Source organism: Indicator indicator, chromosome 6, assembly GCF_027791375.1.
Source record: "Indicator indicator isolate 239-I01 chromosome 6, UM_Iind_1.1, whole genome shotgun sequence".
NCBI classification, from domain to species: Eukaryota; Metazoa; Chordata; class Aves; order Piciformes; family Indicatoridae; genus Indicator; species Indicator indicator.
This window is the reverse complement of record NC_072015.1, coordinates 28,161,766-28,186,140: the sequence shown is the minus strand read 5'-3', so window position 1 is coordinate 28,186,140 and position 24,375 is coordinate 28,161,766. Positions and strand designations below refer to the sequence as shown.

The 24,375-nt window shown below is 41.9% G+C and overlaps 1 protein-coding gene across 3 annotated transcripts in view; it reads left to right on the top strand.

Annotated features, from left to right (window-relative positions):
* The window catches only part of GNAL (G protein subunit alpha L), a 224,311-nt gene that overhangs the window by 62,119 nt on the left and 137,817 nt on the right, over positions 1 to 24,375 (top strand). The window contains exons 1-4 of one of the 3 annotated variants that reach the window (XM_054381570.1): positions 17,657 to 17,795; positions 18,116 to 18,188; positions 19,054 to 19,108; positions 19,292 to 19,411. In XM_054381570.1, coding sequence (XP_054237545.1) covers positions 17,657 to 17,795; positions 18,116 to 18,188; positions 19,054 to 19,108; positions 19,292 to 19,411 — 387 coding nt within the window. Of the gene's footprint in view, positions 1 to 17,656; positions 17,884 to 18,110; positions 18,189 to 19,053; positions 19,109 to 19,291; positions 19,412 to 24,375 lie in introns of those variants that run through there. The other 2 variants (XM_054381569.1, XM_054381568.1) reach the window with 2 other exon arrangements.

Sequence of the window (24,375 nt, the reverse complement as noted above, 5' to 3'; positions counted from 1 at the left end):
TAGATCATCTAATTGAAAAAAAAAAAGGAATTTGTTGTCCTGGAACGTTTCCAGAAGTTGTTTGTTTCACAGCCAAGTTCCTACTATGCTCTAACTCTGAGGTCATCTCCATAAGTCACGTTTATTATGTTTGATTTAATTCCCTCTTACAGACTTGGAATTGAAAAAAAAAAAAAAGTTTAATTAAATGTATGGCATAAAGTGTAATTTAAAAGTAATACAATAAATACATTTCTGAGGTTAGTGACCTGGCCTTCAGTCTTAGGTTGAAGGTTCCCCATTCTGTACTCCGACAGAAACACTGATTATCATTGCTTGAGATAATGGTATCTACTTCTAAGGTATAGATAAGGTACTGACTAGTAGGGAAAGTTCTTTAAATGAATATGGATTTCTGTCTGTGGAATAGAAAATCAGCAGGCTTTGCTTTTCGTGTTTTCATATCTGAATTTTCAGGAACTGTAGATTCATAGATTCATACAATGGTTTAGGTGGGAAAGGACCTTAAAGATCGTCTAGATCAAACACCACCATCCCTCCCACTATGGGCAGGGACACCTTCCACTAGACCAGGTTGCTCAAGGCCACATCCAACCTGGCCTTGATCACCTCCAGGGAGGAGCCACCCATGACCTCCCTGGGCAAATTGTTCAAGTGTCTCACCACCCTCACTGTAAAGAATTACTTCCTAATCTCCAATCTAAATCTGCCCTGATCAAGCTTCAATCCATTGCCTCTCATCCTATCACTACAAGCCATTGTAAAAAGTCTTTTCCCACTTTCTTGTAGGCTCCTTTCAGGTACTGGAGATACCTGACAACATGCTCTGATAACATTGTGCATGCAGGGTAAACTTTTGTTTCTTGTCAGGATGTCCCAAGTTCTTTGTACAGCAGCTTTAACCAAGTTTTTCTTGAAAAGTTTAGTTGTGTGTAGTGTGTGTCTGGTTTGCTTTCAGTCAGGATCATGCAAAACCTGATCTGCCTCTCAAAAAGTGCACAGACAAATGTAGTTCTCGTCAGGCTTTATATACTGATTTGTGGACAGCATTCATTCAGGAAACAGAAGTCTACCTGCCTCTCTTGACTGAGAGAGATTTCTAGGCCCCATAAATCAGGAAGGAGAGTTTCAAAGGGCTGGTTCCTGTCTTCAGGTAATTACATGTTCAGCACAGTCCTCTGAAACATGTATCATCTCTTTCAAAAAGGGGAATGGGCTGCTGCTGACAGTTCTTATCAGCATGAAAACTGGGAGAGAAGGGTCTGTAAAGTTTATATTGTTGGTTTATGGTGGTTGTGAGTTCTCATACAACTGTGCAAAGCCAAATCTGTGACTGCCTTCCCAATGGATGGCAGGTATTGAAGAGGCCCCAAGTAAGAGAGTAGGAAGAGCAGAGTTTTCATCAAAATGAAGAGAAAAATAAGTAGGCACCTATATAAAATAGAGAATGTAATCTTCCATAATGTGGTAAGTTAGTGCTGACAATTAGACTTGGAAAGGAGATCAGAGCACAGAAAGAAAAGGAAGATGGTGTTGCTTAATGCTCTCACTTCCTATTCTAAAGATAGCTGTCTAGATAAAAATGGTAGTGGTATTATGGAATAATAGGCCAGGATGTATTCAGTTTGCTCCAGCTGCTTGACCTCACCTAGCAGTTGACTGAAATGAAAGAAGCCATGTTGTGATCAGCACTTTCTCTGGGCTGCTGTGGGAACGAACACCCATCATTGTCTCTAGGTTTTGTGAGCTATTATACTGACCCCCGTTTGCTGCAGACTTTTTGGAGTCAAAGCATCACTGTTGTGTGTGCCCAGCTCTGCCATGCCTCTCAGAATATGTGGATGTTTACACTGAAATAATTCATATTTGGGCTATCCAGCCCATCAGGAGCTAAGGAATTAAAACTGGAGTGCAGTGACTGTTCCAGCAAGCAGCCCAGTGAGGGAGCAGCTTCTCTGTACAGCTCACCTAATCGCTGGGCAGTTGTTTTGCGGTGTAACCAGTCTTGCTAAATTTGTGATGGTTGTGAGTTGCTTGAAACCTGTTTTCTGGCATTTTTATGTAGAAAACACAGATAATTCTTTCTGTGCCACTCTTGCTCCCCGAAAAAGGAAGTATCAAGTGGAGGAGCTCATCTTGCACGCTGATACTGCACGACAAAACCCATGGTAATTGCAGGTGCACTCCAATAACTTGAAAACATGAACAGATTCTGTGAACTAAGTATCTTAATTTCATGTTTGAAAGTGGCTGCTTGCATGTTGTCATAGGTCTGGGTACTCTTTAAAGGTCTAGTTGTCTTTTTCCTTGCAGGAAGTGAGGATGTGTATGTCCTATAAGTAGATGGGTATGCAGAAAGCTCTTTTAATACCAGTTCTGGAAGTTGGAATCAGGGATGAAGAAGGATCTCATCATCAAGTAGCTGGGAAGATAAAAGCAACGGAAGTGCAAACCAAAATGGGGGTAGTGCTGCAGAATAGTAGCTTGACTCTTGGCATAAGAAAGCAGAATAGCCATGGCCAAAAACTGGGAATGGAGAATGTGCCATTTACAAGCAGTCAGTTAAGAAACCTGTGCAAGCAAAAAAAGTTATTGTATTGAGGGATTGGTTGACAAAAAGAAAGAATAATCCTAAAAGTACAGGAAACAGAGTCATAAAAGGTAAATTCATAGCAGAAGACAGACAATTCTTGTGCGTCTGTGTATTATTGTACCAAACCAACAACACTGCTATTACCTTGGGTTTTTACTTACATAATTCTTCCTGGAGAAGGGGGAAGTTGTTATCTACTGCTTGCTTTTCATAGAATAATAGAACTGTTTAGGCTGAAAAAGACCCTTAAGATCATCAAGTCTGACCATTGATCCAGCACTGCCAGGTCACTACTAAACCATGTCCCTCAGTAACACATCTACATGGCTTTTAAATCCTTCCAGGGATGGTGATTTCACCACTGCCCTGGGCAGCCTGTTCAGGGCTTGACAACACTTTCAGAGAAGAAATATTTTTCCATTTTTGTTTTAAGGGAAATTAATGTTCACCTGGCAATGTTGATAGGGAAATGCTGATTTTCATAGGTCTTGGCATCAATGCACATAAGGCTCTTAGTCAAATTGTACTTATATGTAGTTGTGGTGGAATTTAGAGGGGGAATAATAATGTCACTAGAGGACAAGATGCCAGCATTTGAAAAATAATCAATATGTCCTGCTCCTTGTAGTGACTAGATACAGGGTGCTTCACAGTTGAAGCATTTTTTTTCTTCCAGTGGCTCCCTGCTACTTTTGTGAAGTTGGGGTTGTTTCATGAGGTTTGAGGATGTGAAGATGGAGACTCCCTTTTAATAAGTAGTCACATGGAAAAGACTAGGGTTAATGGATAGAAGAAGGGGTCATGGGTAAAAGTTACTCCTAGGAAGATTCTGATTGGACTTCAGAAGAAAATTTTTCACTATGGGAATATTTAGACAATGGAATCCTCTCCCAAGAAAAGTAGGGGATTCCCCTATATTGAACAGTTTTAAGACTCAACTCGACAGAGTGCTGAGCCATCTCATTTACACTAAACTATCACCTAGAAAGGTTGGACCAGATGATCCTCGGGGTCCCTTCCAACCTGGCATTCTGTGATTCCCTGTGCCCATGTGGAATTTCTCATGGCCTGAGGTCATTGGATGGCTTACTGACCAAGCTGAACAGCACCATGTTACAAGAGCTATTTCTTTTTAAGCAAAAAAAAAACATTAGAATGTTGCAGAGTGGATTCATTAATACCCCTAACAATGATTGATCATGAGCAGAGGTGATAAACTACATGCAAAAGCTCTTCACTTGCTGATGCCCAGCAAGGTTGACTTGCTGGTGCTCAGATCTGCACCTTTACTTTTCAAGTTACTAACACATCACTGAGAATACACAAATTCTGGCTTGCTGCCACACAGTGCAGTTGCTCAGCTGCATTTCCTGCTGGTAACCTTTATTTCCATTTCACAGTGATTCCTGATCACTGATTATTAGATCTCTAAATAAACTCACCTTGAATCCATTTAATAGTCTGTGAAGAGAAATAGGCATTTCAAGGGAGGAATTGATTAGATAATAATGGAATGATTTTGTTTTTGTGATTTGTAGATTTTTAAACAGCTGTGTTAGAAGGAGATAGGTTGAGCCCTGCATTTGGGTTATTCTATTAGCTTGACATCTGGTAAGAAGCTTGGCTGCAGAAATCAGCATTTAGGCAGATGTGTTGTGTTAGAAGATTGGGTCCTTTTCAGTGCAGCTGCTTCAAATCGTTACTGATGATAGAGTTTTGCATAAAGGCGTGATTTTAACCCTTGGTGGACCTAACATCATGTCTGCACTATGCAGAGTCATAGCAGATTTTCTGCATGGCCTGTATCAGAGGTTTCTCTTCTTACTGTTGATACATTGATGTATTGTATAGATAATGGAGCAAGCTGGGCGGGGGGGCAGAAATTACATTATTTTGGTGTTATATAGTTAACACAGAATCACAGAATCCCAGCATGGTGGGATTTGGAAGGGACCTCTGGACATCATCTAGTCCAGTCCCCCTGCCCAGGCAGGGTCACCCAGAGTAGCTTGCCCAGGATCACAATGTCCAGGTGGATTTGGAATCTCCCCAGAGGAGACTCCACAACCTCTCTGGACAGCCTGCTGCAGTGCTCAGGCACCCTTACAGGAAAAAAGTTTTTCCTCATGTACAGATGGAACCTCCTGGGTTCCAGTTTATCTTTGTTGCCCCTCATCCTGTTGCTGGGCATCTCTGAAAAGGGTCTGGCCCCATCCTCTTGACCCCCACCCTTTAGAAATTGATCAGCATTGAGAAAATCACTTCTCAGTCTACTCTTTCCCAGGCTAAACAGCCCCAAGACTCTCAGCCTTTCCTCTTCAGGGAGATACTCCAGACCTCACCTCCTCTGGACTGTCTCCAGTAGTTGGCTCACTCTCTTAAACTGGGGAGCCCAGAACTTTAGATGTGGCCTCACTAGAGCAGAGTAGAGCGGGAGGAGAACCTCTCTCAACCTGCCGGCCACACTCTTCTTAATATACTCCAGGAGACCATTGGCCTTTTCAGCCCATAGAGCATATTGCTGGATCTCGATGAACTTGATGTCCACCAGAACTCCTCAGGTCCTTCTCTGCAGAGCTGCTTTCCAGCAGCTCAACCCCTAAGCTTCAGTGGTGCATTGGGTGACCTACTGTATTGTATAGCCCAGATTTACTTGGTTTATAAGTAATCCAAATACTTCCAGTGTACTGCTCAGTGTAAAGAATGACTTTTTAAGTTGTCATTACAATTTTCAATAACAAACAATTAGAATTATAGAATGGTCTGGGTTGGAAGGGACCTCCAAAGGTCATCTAGTCCAATCCCCTCTGCAGGCAGCAGGGGCATCTTCAACTAGATCAGGCTGCCCAGAGCCCTGTCTAGCCTCACCTTCAATATCTCCAGGGATGGGGCCCCAACCACCTCCTTGGGCAAGCTGTTCCAGTGCTCCACTACCCTCAAAGTAAAGAACCTGTTCCTAACATCCAATCTAAATCTGCTCTTTTCTAGTTTGAAGCCAGAAGAGTCATTTGCTAAGGTTTAGTTCTTAAAACCTGGTAGTATAAATAAAAACCACCAAGAAAATGAAACCCCTTCCTTGATGGTTATGTATCCTCTGCATTTTTATGTCTGTCACTATCTGGAATTTTTGAGGTGCAGCCTGTCCATTCAGTATATTACAGACGGGCACAGGAAAGAAGGATCGCTGCCAAGAAGATCATGGCAGCAACATGCTGTAAATGTAACCCCAAAGCTTATGTAAAGTCAGGTTTTCATAGGCAGTTGAGGTTACGAACAGTCCACAGGAAGGGAGACACAGAATTTGGCAGGATGGGAACTATTTAGCCACGGCATAATTTTTTGTGTGTGTTAGTCTTTGGCTGCGTGCTCTGTGCAGTTTACAGAAGACAGCCATCAGCTCATGCTGTAAATCACATCAAATTTTGGAGACAACATCTGGAAAGAAACCAAGTTTAGGCTGAAAATGTAGGCACTTGACTGAGGTGACTTAATGTTCTTGTGGGAGGTACAGAGAAATAATCTGAGCATTCAGAGAGCTGTAAATAGCAGAGAAGGTATCTTGGGCTGGGGAAGCAGTATGGTAAAGGCATGAAGGGAGCCTGAGGAGATTCACAGATTAGCAGGGAGGCTATTGTTTGCTGACACAATAGAAGGAACAAGCTCCTAAAGGTGTGTGGACGCCTGCCATCTTTTGCCTCCTTTCACTCTAATGGTCGGGACTTCCACAACAGAAAGAGCAACTCAACATGATAAGGTGGACGCATGAGGAAAGGGACCTGTCCATCCTTGGCTCCCCTCTGTCCACTCAGACATTGCAGTGATCTCTGAGATGGACCCATCTGGGTAATACTGTTGTTTTCTGCAGCCATCCTCTTACAGAATCAGGCTCTTCTGGCAGCTCAAACTCTGATTTTTTCCTGTCTTGTTGCACATGACTTGTTATATCTCAAGACAGAGTTATTAAATCAGGTGAAACAGTTCAGACTGTATTGTATTAGCAACAGGACAAGAGGAAACAGCCTCAACTTGCACCAGGGGAAGTTCAGGTTGCATATTAGGAAAAATTCCTTCGCCCAAAGGGTTGCAAAACACTGGAACAGGCTGCCCAGGGAAGTGGTGGAGTCACCATCCCTGGATGGATTTAAAAGGGGTGTAGATGTTGGTGTTGAGGGGCATGGTTTAGTGGTGACCTGGCAGTGCTGGGTTAATGGCTGGGTAGATGATCTTAAAAGTGTTTTTAACCAAAACAATTCTATAATTATTTATTAAATACTTTAGTCATGGGAGAGCTCTCCTCACCACCCTCACGGCGAAGAATTTCTTCCTAAAGTCTAATCTCAGTCCAGATTCTTCCACTCTGAAGCCATTCCCTTGTCTCTCCATGCCTTTGTAAAAAGTCCATCTCCAGCTCTCCTGTAGCCCCTTTCAAATACTGGAAGGCTGCTCTATGGTCTCCCTAGAGCCTTCTTTTCTCCAGGTTATACAACCCCAACTCTCTCAGCCTGCCTTTATAGCAGAGGTGCCCCAGCCCTCTGATCATCTTTGTGGCCCTCCTCTGGACCCACTCTAACAGGTCCATGTCTTTCTTGTGCTAAGGACACCAGAGCTAGACCTAGCGCTGCAGGTGGGGTCTCAGCAGAGCAGAGGGGCAGAATCCCCTCCCACAAGCTGCTGGCCACCCACATTGATAATTTCCTATATATGAGGACTATCTTAGGTAATATGTTCTAGGGCCATATTTGTGGGGATTTTAGGAGGTTTTCCTTTTGTTTTTCTTTGTTTTTTTTCATGATTTCTCTGACAGCTTAGGGTCTTTGTGAGTTGAAATTTATCCAGAAATTGAGCTTACAAAGGGGAGAATTCCATGATAATTGAAATGTGCAGAGGAGCTGCATCTGAGATGCACAAGCAACTCAGATTTGAGCATTTGCTCTTCTTCATCATTTGCTTTTGCAGCCTCAATAAAATTATGTAAAAAAATGAATGGCATAGAATAAATTCTGTCTTGTATTATGTGCCTTTCACAGATACAATTCTTGACTTTCTGAACTTACAGCTGTCCATTCCCAAACACTCTCTAAATTGTTGGATGGACCACAAGCATTTGAATGGTACAGAGGAGTTCTAATTTAGCTTAATGTAAGTCATTTACATGTCCAGACAGAGCATCCTTGTATGCATTCTTCCAAGCTTTCTTCTTTGTCTGCAGTGTTAACACTGGTTTGTATTTCTGGTAAATGTGTTGCAGGACTAACCTGGTAAGAGCTGGTTTTCCCTCATGAGCAGGCAGCATTATAGGATGTCTAAAGCTTAAGAATAGATCTGTAAATGCAAATGTACATTGGTTATTTTTATATAAATCAAGTGTCCTCAATTAGTGTCCACGTGAGTGAGCTATGTCAAAGAATACAATAGTCTTAGTGTATCTAATGATCTTTTAGTGGCAGATTAGGACCATATCTTTCCTAGTGGCAGTAATTGTGGTGACAGTGGTGCTGATAGGTTAAGCCATTTCTTACACCAACAGCTTTTGTGCTGTTGTATCAGGATCAGAAATGCAGTTCCTGAAGATTTGCATATCGTGAAGAATAGGCTACAAAGACACTGGAAGCACAGACTTGTCATTGTGTTTAGTGATGTGGGTGGCAGATTGCTCAAGCTGACTCTGAGCAGGGAGAGCCTGCAGATGGGGAAGTTTAAAGGCCTCTGAGTGTTTTAGGGTAGGCAGATTGGTTGGCCCTGGGAGTAAGTTGTTCAACAGCCCAAGCAGCTCTAAGCTTTGTGAAATCCTCCCTTAGTGCAGTGTCTGAACAGGGGCGTCATCTGGAACTGCTGCACTAAACTACTTTTGCATTTCATAGCATCATAGAAACATTAAGGTTGGAAAAGGCCTCCAAGATCATCAAGTCCAACAGTTAACCCAGCACTGCCAAGTCCACCACTAAACCATGCCCCTCAGCACACATCTACATGTTTTTGAATATGTCCAGGGATGATAGTGCTACCATTTCAATGTACAATTTGTACTATTGATAATGTCAAACACTGCTCTGATACTCATAGAATCATAGAATGGCTCAGGTTGGAAGGGACCTCCGAGATCATCTACTCCAAACTCCCTACCATGGGCAGGGATGCCTCTCAGCTAGACTCAGCTGCTAAAGGCCTCATCCAGCCTGGCCTTGAACACCCCCAGGGAGAAGGCATTCACAACCTCCCTGGGCAACATATTCCAGAGTCTTACCACTCTTTTACTGAAGAACTTCTTCCTAAGATCCAGTCTAAACCTCACTCTCCCTCAGCTTCAAACTATTCTCCCTCATCCTGTTGCTAGACACCCTTATGAAAAGTCCCTCTCCAGCCTTCCTGTGGGATCCCTTCAGGTATTGGAAGGCAGCTATAAGGTCCCCGGAGTCTTCTCTTCTCCAAGCTAAACAACCCCTTCCCCAGCCTATCCTCATAGCAGAGGTGTTCCAGCCCTTGGATCATCTTTGTGGCCCTCCTCTGACATAGCTGTTGTCCAGATCATGTAGTGCAAAGATCTAAAACTTTGAGGAGGTTGCAAGGAGCTAAGCTAGAACGGTTCTTCTGAAAAAAGCCAACCCAAAACATTTCACCTATTGTGCAGATAGGTGTGGGAACAGGACACCATTACTGATCTAGATAAAAGTTTAAAATGATAAATGTCGACATATTTTTTAAAATTTTGTCACAGAACAGGTCTTATGAGGAGTGGGATTGTTTGGTCTGGAGAAAAGGAGCTGAGGGGAGACCTCACTCTCCACAACTCTCTGAAAGGAGGTTGTAGCAAGGTGAGTGTTCGTCTCTTCTCCCAAGTAACAAGTGATAAGACAAGGGGAAAAGGCCTCAGGTTGCATATTAGAAGAAACTTCTTCAACTAAAAGGCTTCTCAAACACTGGAACAGACTCTCCAGCAGGTGGTTGAATCCCCATTCCTAGAGGTGTTTAAGTGACACAGAGATGTGGTGCTGAGGGACATGGTTTAGCACTAGACTTGGCAGAGTTAGATAATGGCTGGACTTGATGATCTTAAAAGTCTTTTCCAGACAAAGTGATTCTATGGTTCTATAAAATATTTGCTCCAAAGAATCTAACAGATTATACAAACAGCCTGGTTGGTGCTGAAAAAGAAGTTCTGCTTTTTAGTAAAAACAGGATGATTAAAATCATATGGGTTTGAATTTCTTTCATTCATGCTTTAGAGGTTCTGTCAGAATAACATTGTAATTTTGAGACTAGCAACAGAATAATAATAGAGGGAAAAAAAAATGAAGTTAGGTAGACTTATTCCCAGGAAAGGGTCTCATGATGTTTACAGTTGGTTTTTCCCTCTCTCTTGTAGGTATGCAGACTGAATAGTAGATAAATAATCTAGATAAATAATCTACCTGCTTCATTTTCATACCTCCTGCTTTATCTGTCTGGAGAAATAAATAAATTCATGTCATGAAGGCATAGAATTTTAATTGCAACATAAACTTAGGTTTGGAAAGGACCACTTGGATCAACAAGTCATGTCTCTTTTCAGTCATGAGCAAATACGTGATAGCTCTTCAACCCACTAGATCATCTGATTTGCACACATACATCACACAAATAGAATCATAGAGTCATAGAATGTTAGAGGTTGGAAGGGGCCTCTAGAGATCATCTAGTCCAACCCTCCCTGCCAGAGCAGGATCACCTAGTGCAGGCCAAAAAGGAATGCATCCAGGTGGGTTTGAAAGTCTCCAGAGAAGGAGACTACACAACCTCCATGGGCATCCCGTTCTAGTGCCTCATCACCCTCACAGGAAAGAAGTTTCTCTTCATGTTGAGGTGGAACTTCCTGTGTTTCAGCTTGTACCTGTTGTTCTTTGTCCTACCACTGGGCACTATCAAAAAGAGCCTGGCACCTTCATGTTGACACCCACCCATCAGGTATTTACAGACATTAATAAAGTTCCCCCTTAGCCTTCTCTTCTCAAGTCTAAACAGCCCAAATTTTCTCAGTCTTTCTTCATAGGAGAGATGTTCAAGTCTCGTAGTCATCCCCACAGCTCTCTTTTGGACTCTATCCAGTAGATTCCTGACTCTCTTCAACTGGGGTGCCCAAAACTGGACACATTATTCCAGGTGTGGTCTCACCCATAGGGAACTTAAGGTTTGTGCTACAAAAGGCCAATCTGAACATGACTGAACGAGTATTTGTTACAAGCAGATGTATAGGTTAAGAGAAGACAGATGGATGAGGAGAAAACCACTGTGTGGTTTCTTATTCAACAAGGTTTGATGCTTTATCTGGATTTGCTAGTCCAGACTCCTGCTGTCAAGCAAAAACTGCCTTTCTGCAATATTGTCGATATAAATCAGGGTGTGAGATTGTGTGAGGCTACACACATCTTAGCAATGTGATTTCCTGAAGCCAAGTTTTACTGATTCCTCTTGTGTATAGTACCACATTGGGATCCTTGAACAGGGTTAGGAAACAAACTTACTGTGAATTTAGCAGTGCTTCTGGGAATTGGAATTGCATTATTAGGCACTCACTGACTGTGGTTATGGAATTCCTTGATTCATGTTAAGGTATTTGTATGAAAGGATAGTGTTTATTTGTAAAAATTTTATGTTGAGGGACACTGTTGATGATTATTGCAGGCACTCAGAAGAATTAGAGCATAATTTTGAGTCTGAGTGCTGAAAATCAACGATTTGCTGGGCTAGCTAAAACTTAGTTTCTCAAGCAGAGGAGTTAACAGTGGGAAAACTGAAGAATATCTCTCTATATATACATATATCAAAGGAGATACAAGCACAAGTAAATCATGGAGCAGATGTGTTTGTGGTGAGAGTAGAGACAACCTAGCTCAGCAGAACGTTGTCTGATGAATAGGGCTGGAGGCAGGCATGCTGTGACTGCATATGCTTTGGAGTTAAAGGGGAGGTTAAGGCACATCTCACATATGTTTGGTGTCTCATAAAGTTTCCTTTCCCAGTTTTTCATTCCTGTCCAGATAAGGAGATCATGGTAATCAACCTGGGCATCTATTACTAAATGCAAAATTTTATATTACATCCGAATCCCATCATAAATTGCAGATAAATTATTTGGCTTCACTGTTACAGCTGCACAAGATCACAGAATCGTAGAATTGTTTAGGTTGGAAAACAGTTTTAAGATCATCAAGTCCAACCATTAACCCAGCACTGCCAGGTCACCATTAAACCATGTCCTTCAGTACCACATCTACCCAGCTTTTCGATCGCTCCAAGACATTGGTAAGTGTGTTGCAGAGAATTCAGGACATGTTTCCTGTATAGATTTCCACCCCATCCCTATTTTTCAGGCAGCAACTCCCATCTTTAATTCTAGCTGACTCCTTATTTCTTGATCAGTTAACTTCTAAATCAGGGTGATACCTGCACATTTCACCTGGCTTTATTTACATCTGTTTAATTGGAAGGACTCTGCCAAATAACTGATTAGAGCTAATTTTCCATTACTACTTTGTTTATTCACTTTAAGAGGGTGGGGAAGGGGTGCTCTAGGGTTGCCCAGCCAAGTGAAACTCCCTACACATGGGAATACTGTCAGAAAAGTGCCTCCTGTTTTGCTAACACTCTAACATATCCCATAACAAACCCTCATAAAGTCATCAAAGGAGTGGTTGTCCTTTTGCTTACTGCAAAAGGATCTGTGTCACTTTGTTTAATGGTGTTATTTGATTGTAATATCTAAGAATATTTAAACCACAGGAGGTTACTTAGTCTTTTACATGTTATTATGACCTTGCTGCATTGATGTTAGTTTCAGTCAGCAACTTCTGCCTATGGTACTGAGAGATGGATGGATGTATAATGAGTACTGCAGCATGAGTCTCTCTTCATAGGAAGGGATTTCTAGTCAGAAAGGACGAGTAACAAACACAAGAATTATCTTACCAGTGAGCATCTAAATGGAAACCGTGAGCTGCCGGGGATAGCCCGAGCAGAAATTCCCCTGTACTCCTGCTTCCTTGTGGAACATGGTTTAACACAATCATACTGCAAATATGCTTTACAGCTGATGCTTTTCCACACAGGCTTCCCAGAAGCCTGTCACAATTGCTTTCTGAGGGCAAAAGGCTATCATAATTTCTCTTCAAATCCTGTTACTTTCAATCTGTAGTCTTCTACCACATCACTTTGCCTCCTTTCTCCTTTTTGCTGCTTGCCTGTGCCTGGGTTGTGGTTTGTGAGGGAAAGAGCAGGCAAGGGGTAAGTTGTTTTGTTAGGTGAGTTACATGGTGACAGCTGCCAAGGAAAGGAGTATGGCATGGGAATGGGGACAGCAAACTGGGTCAGGGAGCAAGGGAACTACTCAGAGCATTGCCATGATCCTCAGCATTGCCTGACCCTCTCCTGCATCAGTGAGTTTGTCCTTTATCCAGGGAAGTGAAGTCGATTTGGGCTCAGGTCTGCAGTCACTGGGGAAGTACATACCTCACCTTCTCTGGAATCTTTCCCATCCTGCTTCTTAAAACAGAAGATCTCCTCTTGAAGTTCTTTTAATGACTTTTTTGAGGTCATGGGTTTAAACAAAAGGTTAGATTTTTAGCATGACATTCACTTCTCTGCAAAGCATGCACTGTGTGTTTTCTAGACCCTTAGTATTTTTAATGCAGCCAGAGTTGTCTTTTTTTTTGTTCCTGGTGCATGTATTTTATAAAAAATCCAGATGTGGCCTTCCAGAGAGTATGTACTTTTGTGTTAATACTTCACATCTACAGGGAGACAAACCTACCAAGAATTTATTCCCAGAGAGAAAGAATTATTTTTCTTTAATACATACGCAAATACCTCTTTCTTTTTCTCCTTTCAGAACATGGTTTGGTGATAAGGTGGAATTAAAAAAAAAGGGGGGAGGGGGTGGTCCTAGTGAGTTGTTTATTCTGATGTGCAGTGTTGTGCCAAAAAAAAAAAAAAAAAAAAGAGAAGGAGGTCAGGTCATCACAGAGCAACCCTCCTAGTGCAGTGCCCATACTTGAGAGCAGTGTCAGCAGAGAGTTCAGAGACCCTCATGAAGGCTGAGGCAGGAAGAATGGCAAACAGGAAGAATCTCTTTTCCAGTTGTTTAACTCCCCCCATAGCTTTTGTTTACATCCACCTTTCCATTTACTCGTTTTTTGAGAAAAAAAGCCACAACAGAAGTTGTGTAAAGGGTCTGCAGGGTTTCTGTGGAGAAACTTCCTCTACTTCACCTAAACGTTTGCAAGAAAAATCTCTGCATAAATCCTGCTCTGGATTAGAGGGGCAAGGAGCAACCTGGTCTCTTGAGCTGTATTTGTAGGGGCTCCCTATTAATTCTCACTGGGGTTTTGTATCTCTTAACTCAGAGTGGGCATGAGAAACAAGACTCTGACTTCGTGGTGGGGGCAGCTACCCAGTATGGCTGTTTCCTTGAACTTAGCTTCATCTGGGTTGTTGATTCTGTTCCACTGAAGAATGCAAACATGGCCTCAAGCAAGCAAGCTCCTCAGCATTCACCCTGAGGCTCAAAAACAATGCAGCCTGAGGTGGGAACTCACAAAGGAAAGCAGGAAATAAAGGTGTCTCCGGTTTCCTTCCAGGAGGGCTTATGCTCTATTGCTTGGTGTCACAATGGGACAAGACCAAGTTTGAGTACAAACCAGAAGAAGATGAATCTTTCCACACATATACCCACCCAGTGTGTATTTATATTTTTATATATGCATACATATGTTGCCTGATCTGATGGGGCAGAACCAATGTGAGGTACCTCGTTTTCAGGAAGACTGGGAACTTGAGGAGGATGCCACATTGGTTGCCTGGGAAGATCAGGGGAAAAAAATCTCCTTTCCCTTGCTCAGGACTTTGTTTTCCTTACCACATATGATTTCTGCTGCACAGTGGTTGTGTGAAGCAGGGTTGCTGAAACCTTTTCCTATGCTCCAAGTTTTGGGTTATCTGTGTGCAGAGGGGACATGTATTGGTGTGGTAGCTGTGGTTTCTCTCTGGAAAAAGAATAATTGCTGTGTCCAAAGAGGGTGAAGTCTTCTCTTGTGTTTATTGTTGCTTCTAGAGTTTTGTAGTTTTGAATGGGTCAGGATAAGCCCTGTATTTTGGAAAAGCAAAGGGTGGATTGGGAATATGATTGCAGCCCAAAGTTCCTCTGAGCACAGGTTGCTTTTGTGTGTCATTCTTCAACTGTGTGCTCTTTTCTCAGGAGGAAGAGACCCAAAAGGGTCATGGGGTTTTTCCAAGGGGAGAGAGGAAATGAGAAACACTTTCCCTCTTTTGGAGAAAGGTAAAAGCAGGATATACCAGGATCCTGTCAAATCCTATTTATTGGCACTGAGCCTTTTCAAAGCTGGGAACAAATCTGCACCAAAAATCCCAACATTAGTACATGAAGGAAAAAAAAAAACTGCTGAGGAGAAGAAGGGAAGAAACAAGGCAGATTTAGCTGCTACTACTGACTGACACTAGCCAGATTGGGGACCTAGGTCCCAAACTGAGATATTTACATAGGAAATAAATATGGCTACGCACATCTTGTGCATCATAATTTATGGCTTCTGGCACTGAAGAATATGAAAATCCAGACCCAGTTAGTGATTTCTAGCCAAGCCTGCTCAGTTTGGAGCCCTTGTAGGGCTGCAGCAGAAAGCAAACATGACTGCTCTTCACAAAAGCTGTTAGTGGTGGGTCCTGTACCAAACAGCCTCCAAAAACAGCAGTCACCCTGGGTTCTGCTTCCAAACCTATCTGTATCTAAGATAGTTTTCCTTTCCAAACAGGAAAATGTCAATAAGAAAAAAAAACAATCTGTCCTTTAAAAAAAGCAGTTCAGTAATGCTTAAAAATATGTATTTCAGCCTGGTTCATCCTGTCAGTTTTTATCTGTAGTGTGTGTCTGTCCCATCCCCACACCTGTGTAAGGAGGAAAAGAAAAATGTTTCCAGAATCTAGATCAAGCAATACGAAAAAGGTCCCTGACCTATCTGGCAGTTGTGCCCATGTACCCAACTGCAGGTGGAGCAGTACCTGTTTGTTTTCTGGATCCTGCCCTTTTCACTTTCCTGTGGTGTGCAATCAAAGTAGATGGTACCAGTTCCTCTTCCTCCATCCAGCATTTCCCACTTGAGTGAGAGAGCAAGTGAAAAAAAATAAATCCTTCTGCTCGTAAAGTCTAGTTTATTTTTGCCCTGCATTTCAAGACTTCCTAGATAAAAATGATCCTTAGCTTGAAGTTAATGGCAATCTCTCTGTTTTCAGTCAGGACTAGGATTTTGCACACATATGTAGCTATCGAAGTACTAATTTTTCAATAATTGATCTTCAGAAGACTGGAGGAATAATAATAGCTGGAGATAAAGGTTGAAAATATTTTTGAACTGAAAAGATGTTGTGTCCATCCTTTAGTGCTCTTGTGCCTCAGTGAATTGGGGATCACATTTGGGTAGTGCAGGTGGTTTCTAGTCAGGAAGAGCCAGGTGCTTTTGCATTGAGGTGCCAGTTTGCAAGACAGATTGGAAGCAAGAAGGACTATCTGTAATGTTGTCTAGCTTGATGGCTCGTTTCAGGACCTAAAATGGAGGTAAAGGGTTTCTTGTTAAGATTTGTGGTGGTGGTATTAGCATGTATATTCTCATGTTTGGATTAGACCTGTGCATTTTATGTAGGTGTAGAGAGTTTGGGTTGTTCAGCCTGGAGAAGAGGAGGCTCTGGGGAGACCTTATTGTGGCCTTTCAGTACTTAAAAGGATCAACTAAGAAGGACGGAGACTGACTGTTTAGCAGGGCCTGTTGTGACAAGGGGTGATGGTTTTAAGCTAAAGAGGGGAGAATTAGACTAGATAGAAGGAGCCATTTTTTTCCTGTGATGGTAGTGAAACACTAGCCCAGGTTGCCCAGAGAGGTCATGGATGCCCCATCCCTGGAATCATTCCAGATCAGGTTGGATGGTGCTCTAAGCAACCTGCTCTAGTTGCAGATGTCCCTGCGCACTGCAGAGGGTTTGGACTAGGTGACCTTTACAGGTCCCTTCCAACCCAAAGCAGTCTATGATTCCGTGTATGCCCATCACAGCATGGGCGGCATGCCCTCTTAGAAGGCTGCTTTCCCACCCTGGTGGCACTGGCGATTTGCCTTCAGGTCATTGAGGGCGGCAGCCATCACCTGTGGCAGCCTGGCATTCCAGACCCAACAGTGCCAAACCTTGCTGTGGCAGCAGTCAGGCTCTTCCAGTACTTCAGAGGAATGCGGGGAAAGGTCAGGAAACCCCCCTCCTCGATCCCTTTCCCCCTCCCCAAGGCCACAAGCCGAGGGGCCGGAACGGGCCGGGGGATGGGTGGTTTGGCGGCTGGGCCCAGAGGCCGCGGGTCCCGCCGAGGCGATGCCAGATCCAGATTTTGGCGGCAGCAGGCGGGGCGCGGAGGCCGAGGCGGACGCCGGGGGCGGCGAGGGACGGCCGGGGGACGGCGGGAGGCTCGGGCCCCGCGGAGCCGCCTGGCCGCGGCTCCGGAGGATCCAGGTAGATCGGGTCCGGCTTTTACCTTTCTCCTTCGGCAACCCTGCGCGTAGGGTTGGTGGCTGGGCTGTTTCCTGGTCTCGCAGAAAGAGGCAGTGCTGAGTTAGGAAGACAAAAATAGACCTTTACAGCGAAATATAGGGATTGTGTGCGCGGTGGGGAGGGAGAGCGGCACCCGGCTGATTTCCAGGAGCAGCCTTTTTCTCCCTCTCGTTGCATGTTAGGCATTTTTGCACAGATTTGTATCCCCCCCTTATCCCCTCCCTGCCGAGGCACGGCTACCTCTGCCGCCTGCTCTCCGCATCTCTTCGGGAGAGCGAGCGAAGCAACTCGGCTGCGATCAGAGAGCGGCTAGAGACCATTTTCTGTGAGCCAGCCGGGGGGGAAGAGGAGAAGAGGAACCGTCGCAGAGACACACGGATATACAGACTTGTCTTCTGCCTTCCCCCTACCCCCCCACGCCCCTTCCTCCCTTCTGTAAATATTCAATCTGTAAAGGCAGCGGTTTGACATTCATCCTGAGCGGCGGCTATGGGGTGTTTGGGCAACAGCAAAACGGAGGATCAGCGTATCGATGAGAAAGCGCAGCGAGAAGCCAACAAAAAGATAGAGAAGCAGTTGCAGAAAGAGAGGCTGGCTTATAAAGCGACACACCGCTTGCTTCTGCTGGGTAAGGATGAAGGGGGCACAGGGGTAGAGGGGGGCAAAGGGGAGAGGAGGGGGCATCGGCCCCAGCCCGCCCGGGCAGCAGAGGGGAGAGAGAGGTTGTGTGAGCCTTAGGTATGGAAAATGTAGGCTGTTGTCTTGAGCAATAAGCGAGACGTGCCCAGATCGTGCTCTGCGCCTGAGCCGCATGGATTCATACAGACAGAAATGCTGCCTGAGGTGGGAGATGCTGTCGTGTCCCCCCAGAAAAACCAAACCCACCTCAAGCCCCCAGCCTGAACCGTGTTATCACAATGTTCTCCCTTTTCCTTTTTTCTCTTTTAGGGGCTGGTGAGTCAGGAAAAAGCACTATTGTGAAACAAATGCGAATCCTACATGTCAATGGATTTAATTCAGAGTAAGAATTACTGATACTTTGTGACTTGTTTTTCGTAAAATGTTGGGAACAGGTTATCACACGGCAGGCTAGGGAATTTCTCCTCTCACCCTCTGTGTTTTGGTGGCTTGACACTGCGTTTTGGGGGAAGGAGGGGAGGAAAGGGAGCGAGAATAAGGAAATTACAGCTATTGTATATTTGCATTTTCTTCTGGCCCCTTTACTGTATTTTACACTGTTGCTACTGCAGCGCTTGACAGGCCCCTGTGTAGCAACAACATGGCGACTACTTTTTACATAGAGGCAAATAACCAAATATTGCATCTGTCTGCAATATAAAAATACATGTCAAGTCATATTCAGGATGAGAGTGGCTGCTGTTTTTCCGGTATTGGGGTTAGTGTAAAACTGAAACTAATTGTGCATGTTTGTTAGAAATCATTCTGTTTTCTGAGGCTGCATCATGTTCTCTCTGAAGAACTCTTTGCCCAGAAATTCTCATTAATCCATAGCTTTAATTTTAGCTATCTCTTGGCCTCCAACTATGTGTTGTTAATTTAGAACGTGTTTACAGCATGCTGTGGAAACGAGAGAATGACTTCCAGTTCCATCAGGGGAGACTTTGCAGATGTGGCTATGATTGCCTGATTTAAAAAAAAAAAAAACAGTATCAGGAATGAACATGCATCACTCTTGATGCTATGCAAGAAGAGGGATAAGGGGGAAAATACATTTTTGTCTTGCTGTCTTTTTCAGTTAGTGTGTTGTAACGATGAAGAGCAGATAAGCGATCAGTGAAAAAAAAAATTAAAAAAGATGAAATGCAAGTGACTGAACTGCTTTGGAAGAAAAAAATCAAAGTGTTAATGTTTCTGTTTTAATGCAGAGAAAAGAAACAGAAAATACTGGATATTCGGAAAAATGTTAAAGATGCGATTGTGGTAAGAACACACTTTATACTGTTCTTAAATGCTTGGGTATACTGAAAATGGTGAGGATTGTGCTCTCCAAGATTGTGCTGAGAGAAATCCCATTTTGCTGATCAGATTGGATTATCTTCTATTGATCCCCTCTCCTAGATTTATCCAGATTAATGTGTGTGTTTTTGTTTTATCCCATTCCAGACTATAGTTTCAGCTATGAGCACTTTAATACCCCCAGTTCCATTGGCCAACCCAGAAAACCAATTTCGAATGGACTACATCAAGAGTATAGCTCCGCTTTCTGACTTTGACTATACACAGGTAAGAAGAGAAAACACTGATTTATTTTGCATTGAGGGGAAATGTGTTGCTTCACTTCAATTTACCGAAACATTGGAGTTTTTACTTTGTGGAAGATGGTCATGGGGAGAGCTTATGCCAGTGTCACCACTTGGGTGAACTTTATTCCCTGATTCTGGTGGTTGCACCTGTTTTAGTGGTGCCAGGTTTTGTTGCTACCGATTTATTTGCTGCTGTTTGTAAATACTGTCTCTGCGTTTGGTTCTGCTCCTCAAACGTTTCTGCTGTGATCATACATACTGGCACATCAGATGAGACTTTCTTGAGATCTGGTTTCCTACATGAAATTAGGTGCAGAGTGTCAGTCTGAGGAGTTACAGTCCACCTACAGAAAAGGATATAAAAGGGAATAGAAGTTTAGAGTGGCCCCCGTGTTGTTTTCCATACTTATGGCCCTTCTGAGTGAAAACTCGTGTAACTGGTGGTTAAGTGATTTGCTTCTTTTGGCATGAGCAAGGGTTTAGTTCTGTGTCAGTGTTGCCATCTTTTGATATGGAATCATTAGAAAATGAAGGATTTCTATGTAGAGGCTGCTCTTTTATAGACAAATGAGAAATACCTTGCATAGGCATGTGATGTTTAATGACTTTTGTATTTTAATGTTGCTCTTTATAGGAATGTGCACAGAATGTTATATGTTTTATGCCTGACTTGAAAGCAAAGTGCCTATACCTTCTGAATATTCTAAGGAAATTCATTTTTGCAGTAGCACAATTTCAGATTTGCCTTAAAATGATATTGAGAAAAATTTGCTATGGATTGAAAAAAAATCTTCATTCATTGGCTAAGCAATTGCAAGCCGTTGATGTTATCAATACTGCCAAAGAAGCCACTTACAATAGAGTGTCTTTAGGTTATTATAGCTCCAGGGTGGAAGGGGGAGAAGGGGAAGAGTCGTTTCTTTATTATATGACTCATATTCTCTGGTGCGTGGTTTTTGCCTCTGGTAAACCTACCACTTTGAAGGCTGAAGATAAAGCAAAAATATCAGACATCTTGTACAGTTAGAATTTAACACTGAATGCAGATGTTAAGAAAACGACTGCAAGGTACACCCACATATTGCATAATTGCTCAGTTGGTAGATGTGAGTTAGTGAAAATGAGAAGCTCTTTTTAGAACTGGAATGCCAGTTTGACATGGAATATTTGTCTTAGGCAGGTATTGCTGTTCTGAGCCATTTGTGGCTCATTTTATGTGGGGTTTTTTAAAGCTTGAATTTTGACCTGTATATGCTTGAGTAAAATAAATGGTGACATATTCTTTGCAATACTCTATAGTGCCTCTTTTTTTCCTTTTTTTTAATTTCTGGGATAAAGGGTAACTAAAGTGAACTTTTCATAGGGCTGGAGATATTTTTTGCTTTTATTGCTTGCAAAATGTCTTCTTTTTCACAGAAGCTGACTATATCTTGTCAAATTTGACTTGCTGCATGATGTTTTGTAGAGGCAGAAACTTACTCTTCTTGGAGGGGAAAAGAGTAGGATGCAGTGGACTATGAAACAAGTAATGATTCATTTGAAGTCTCGATTCAAAGTCCATTCTGGTTTGAAATAGAAAAAATTAATAACTCTTTTTTAATTAAATAGGATTTTTTAAAATGCCATCACAATATTTGGAATAGTGTCCAATTATAATTCTAATTAAAAACCCCAAGTTGTTACAAGCTTTAAAAAAAAGAAGAAGAATCTAATGCTGGTTGAGAAGTAAATACTTGATGGGTCTCTTCTCTTCTCTTCTCTTCTCTTCTCTTCTCTTCTCTTCTCTTCTCTTCTCTTCTCATCTTCTTTTCAATTCATAGGTTTAATATTTGCAAAATGGATAGCTTGGCTAGATTTTTATTTACTGTGTTTTAAGATTTTGGTGGTTTAGTATGTTATTTATCTCCAGGAAGATGTGTGAGCAAGACAGATTAAAAAAAAAGAAGAAGAAGGGGAAAAAAAAGTGCTATTGTGCTTCAGGGCTTGATTCTGCTCCAGTTAAAGTCAGTAATAACTTAAAGTAAAATTGTATTTCCAGCTGAAATAACTTTTGACCCATCTAGTATTTTTTTTTAATATGGACAAATGTAAAAATAAATACTTGGGATAGTAATCAGTTATGCATTCTTTGCTAAGCACTTGCTTAGCAAATGCAAAAAGGAGAGATTTTGTAAGTAGTGAAAACTGGTGTATGGAATAAGGCCTTCTGAGCCAGAGAAACCAATCCAATATTTAGTAGTAGACATTCAGGACTTGTAGTTCTGTCATCTGTACTTAAAAACCGTTGTAAAGGAAAAGATGCTGACTGAGGTGTTGCCTCTGGGGGAAATTTTGGCACATTCTGAAACACGACAAAGGTTACCCTTCTTCTCTGAAGGAGGAAAGAGGCATGGATCTGAATGAAGGGTTTTAACAGAATGGATGGTAGTGAGCTGTTGAAGACATAACCCTTAGTGTTGCAAAATGAGTAATAGATGTGTTGTTACCTGTTAGATGATGTTAGCCACCTCATCTTTGTGGGACAAATCAATGTGTTTCAGTTGAAGGTGCATTTCAGACACGCTGTGTGCCACAGCATGACCAACAATACTCATGAGGCAGCAATTTAAATGTATTTGTGACACATTGGGTGTGCTTGGATACGTGTTCTTAAATTGTATAGCAATTAACCAATATGCATTTAATTGTGGAAATCGTCCTTTAAAAGAAGTGGATTTGAAAATACTGGTTTCCTGTGGGTGAAACCATACTCCTAATTGCAATTTATGGCTGAAATTCCAAGAACTTGAGGAAGAATGGGTTCACATTAGCCTCAGATACGTTTCTTGGGATTTTCTTAGGCTGAGGTTTTTAATTATTACACAGCTGTCTTCCAAACCTAAGCAAAACATCTTATCAGTAATACAAATTATCAAACAAATTCTTTTCCTTTTGCAACCTTTTAACATTCCTGTAAGAGTCTGTGGAGGGATCCCCCCAATGGCTTTACTTACTTTAAAAAAAAAAAAAAATTTTGGTTTAGTACCTGTACCTTGGTGATTTTTCTAGTTGATACAAAACAAAATCAAAGTTTTCTTGGTTTCTTTTGTAATTTTTATGTTGCCTTTCATTACTTTTGTAAAAGAATGTACAATTTATACAACAAATTTCATAGGTGACAAGTGTAGTCTTATTCTAAAATCCGTAAGAGCTAAGGCTACAGTCTTTTACAAAGTAAATAAATGTGGATAAGGCAAATGTCCACTGATTTTTTTCTTTTTTCCTGGAAGTCCTGAAAGTAATCAAGATAAATTATAATTTGATGACTGGTTTAGACATTATCTTAGCTCCATGTCCCAGAATGGAATCGGTAGAAGGGCTTTAAAACTAAAATGGAAGCAGACACACAAAACTGGGAGGGATTTTTAAGTTCTTTTTGTCAAAATGTTGATTGATATTTGCTAAAGTTAACAGAAATTGACCTGCGCCATTTTTAATCCTTTATTGATGGGGATTTATTTCGTCCTTTGTGAATCAGAGTGAACATATTAAGGCCATATTATGCTGGTAGCTGTGGAAAACATGGTGGATTATGTAAGCCTGTGTTTACTCAAGTTCAGTTTTCTCTATTAAAAGATTTGAATTTTGTGGGCACTACAAAGCTGCTGGGTGCATAACTCCCTTACCCTTTGCCTTCCCAAAAAATATAGTGAAATTAAGTTGATTTTCATAGTGTATGTGTTGGATCAAGCTTATCTGACCAGTTATGTGTGGGTGTGTAGCAGGGTAGTCAGTTAGCTACCAGCAAACTGCGTTGTCAAATGTTTAGCTATAGAATCATAGAATGGTCTGGGTTGGAAGGGACCTCCAAAGGTCGTCTAGTCCAATCCCCTCTGCACTGAGCAGGGGCATCCTCTGTTCGATCAGGTTGCCCAGGGCCTTTTCAAGCTTCACCTTGAATATCTTCAGTGGTGGGCCCCCAGCCACCTCCCTGGGCAACCTTTTCCAGTGCTCCACCACCCTCATAATAAAAAACTTGTTCCTAGCATCCAATCTGAATCTGCTCTTTGCTAGTTGAAGCCATTATCCTTCATGTTGTTCCAGAATGCGAGGTTCAAAAATACTTTTTAAAGCTATTTTATCAATCAAGTAAGCTCTTTAATTTAGCTCTTAAAAGTGGAATGTTCATGCTGGTCCTGATGGGGAAACTGCTTTAGGTGGTTCTGGTGCATGGTTTGCTCTAGGTCTTCAGAGATGGCAGTTTGAGTTCAATTTGGTAACTTCAATTTTCCTCCACATTTTCTTCTTAAAAATCAGGGCTTTGTATTTGTAATGGAATGACCCAAGAAGGAAAATACTTATGGTCAGAATTTGAAGTTGCAGAGACTTTCTTATTAGAAAATTCTTAATTACTTTTTTTTTTCTTAGATCTAATATTTCAATTCAAACTCATGTCGATGCCTGGTGATGGATGGCTTTCACTCTGTATGTCTCATTGTTTGATGTAACTACTCAAGTGAAGTGTCTGGCTGAGATGTAGAAAATCTTTATCTTGAATAAATAAATAAAAGATTAAAAACATGACAGATAGGGTTCATATATAGTTACACACTTAGGTTGTGCAGTTAATGCTGTGACTTTAATATCCTATTTGACCCTGTAGTGTGTACTTAATGTGGCCCAAAGAAGTTACAAAATAGCATCATCTTACATTTTTTGGTTTTCAAATAACTTGAACTATTTGCATGTTTCTCAGAAGTGTGAAAGTATACAATGTTGGACTTGAAAATATCATAAAATAAAAGGGAGAATGCGGTGAATATTGCCACTCAAATGGCTTCACTTGATTTTTCTTTCTATTTAAATTCTTGCTTTTGGGCCTCATTTATCATTTTAGGTGGAATGGTCAGCCACAAGTTTTTATAGTTACCTGTGCTTGTGAAACTTGATGTTATGACAGCATCA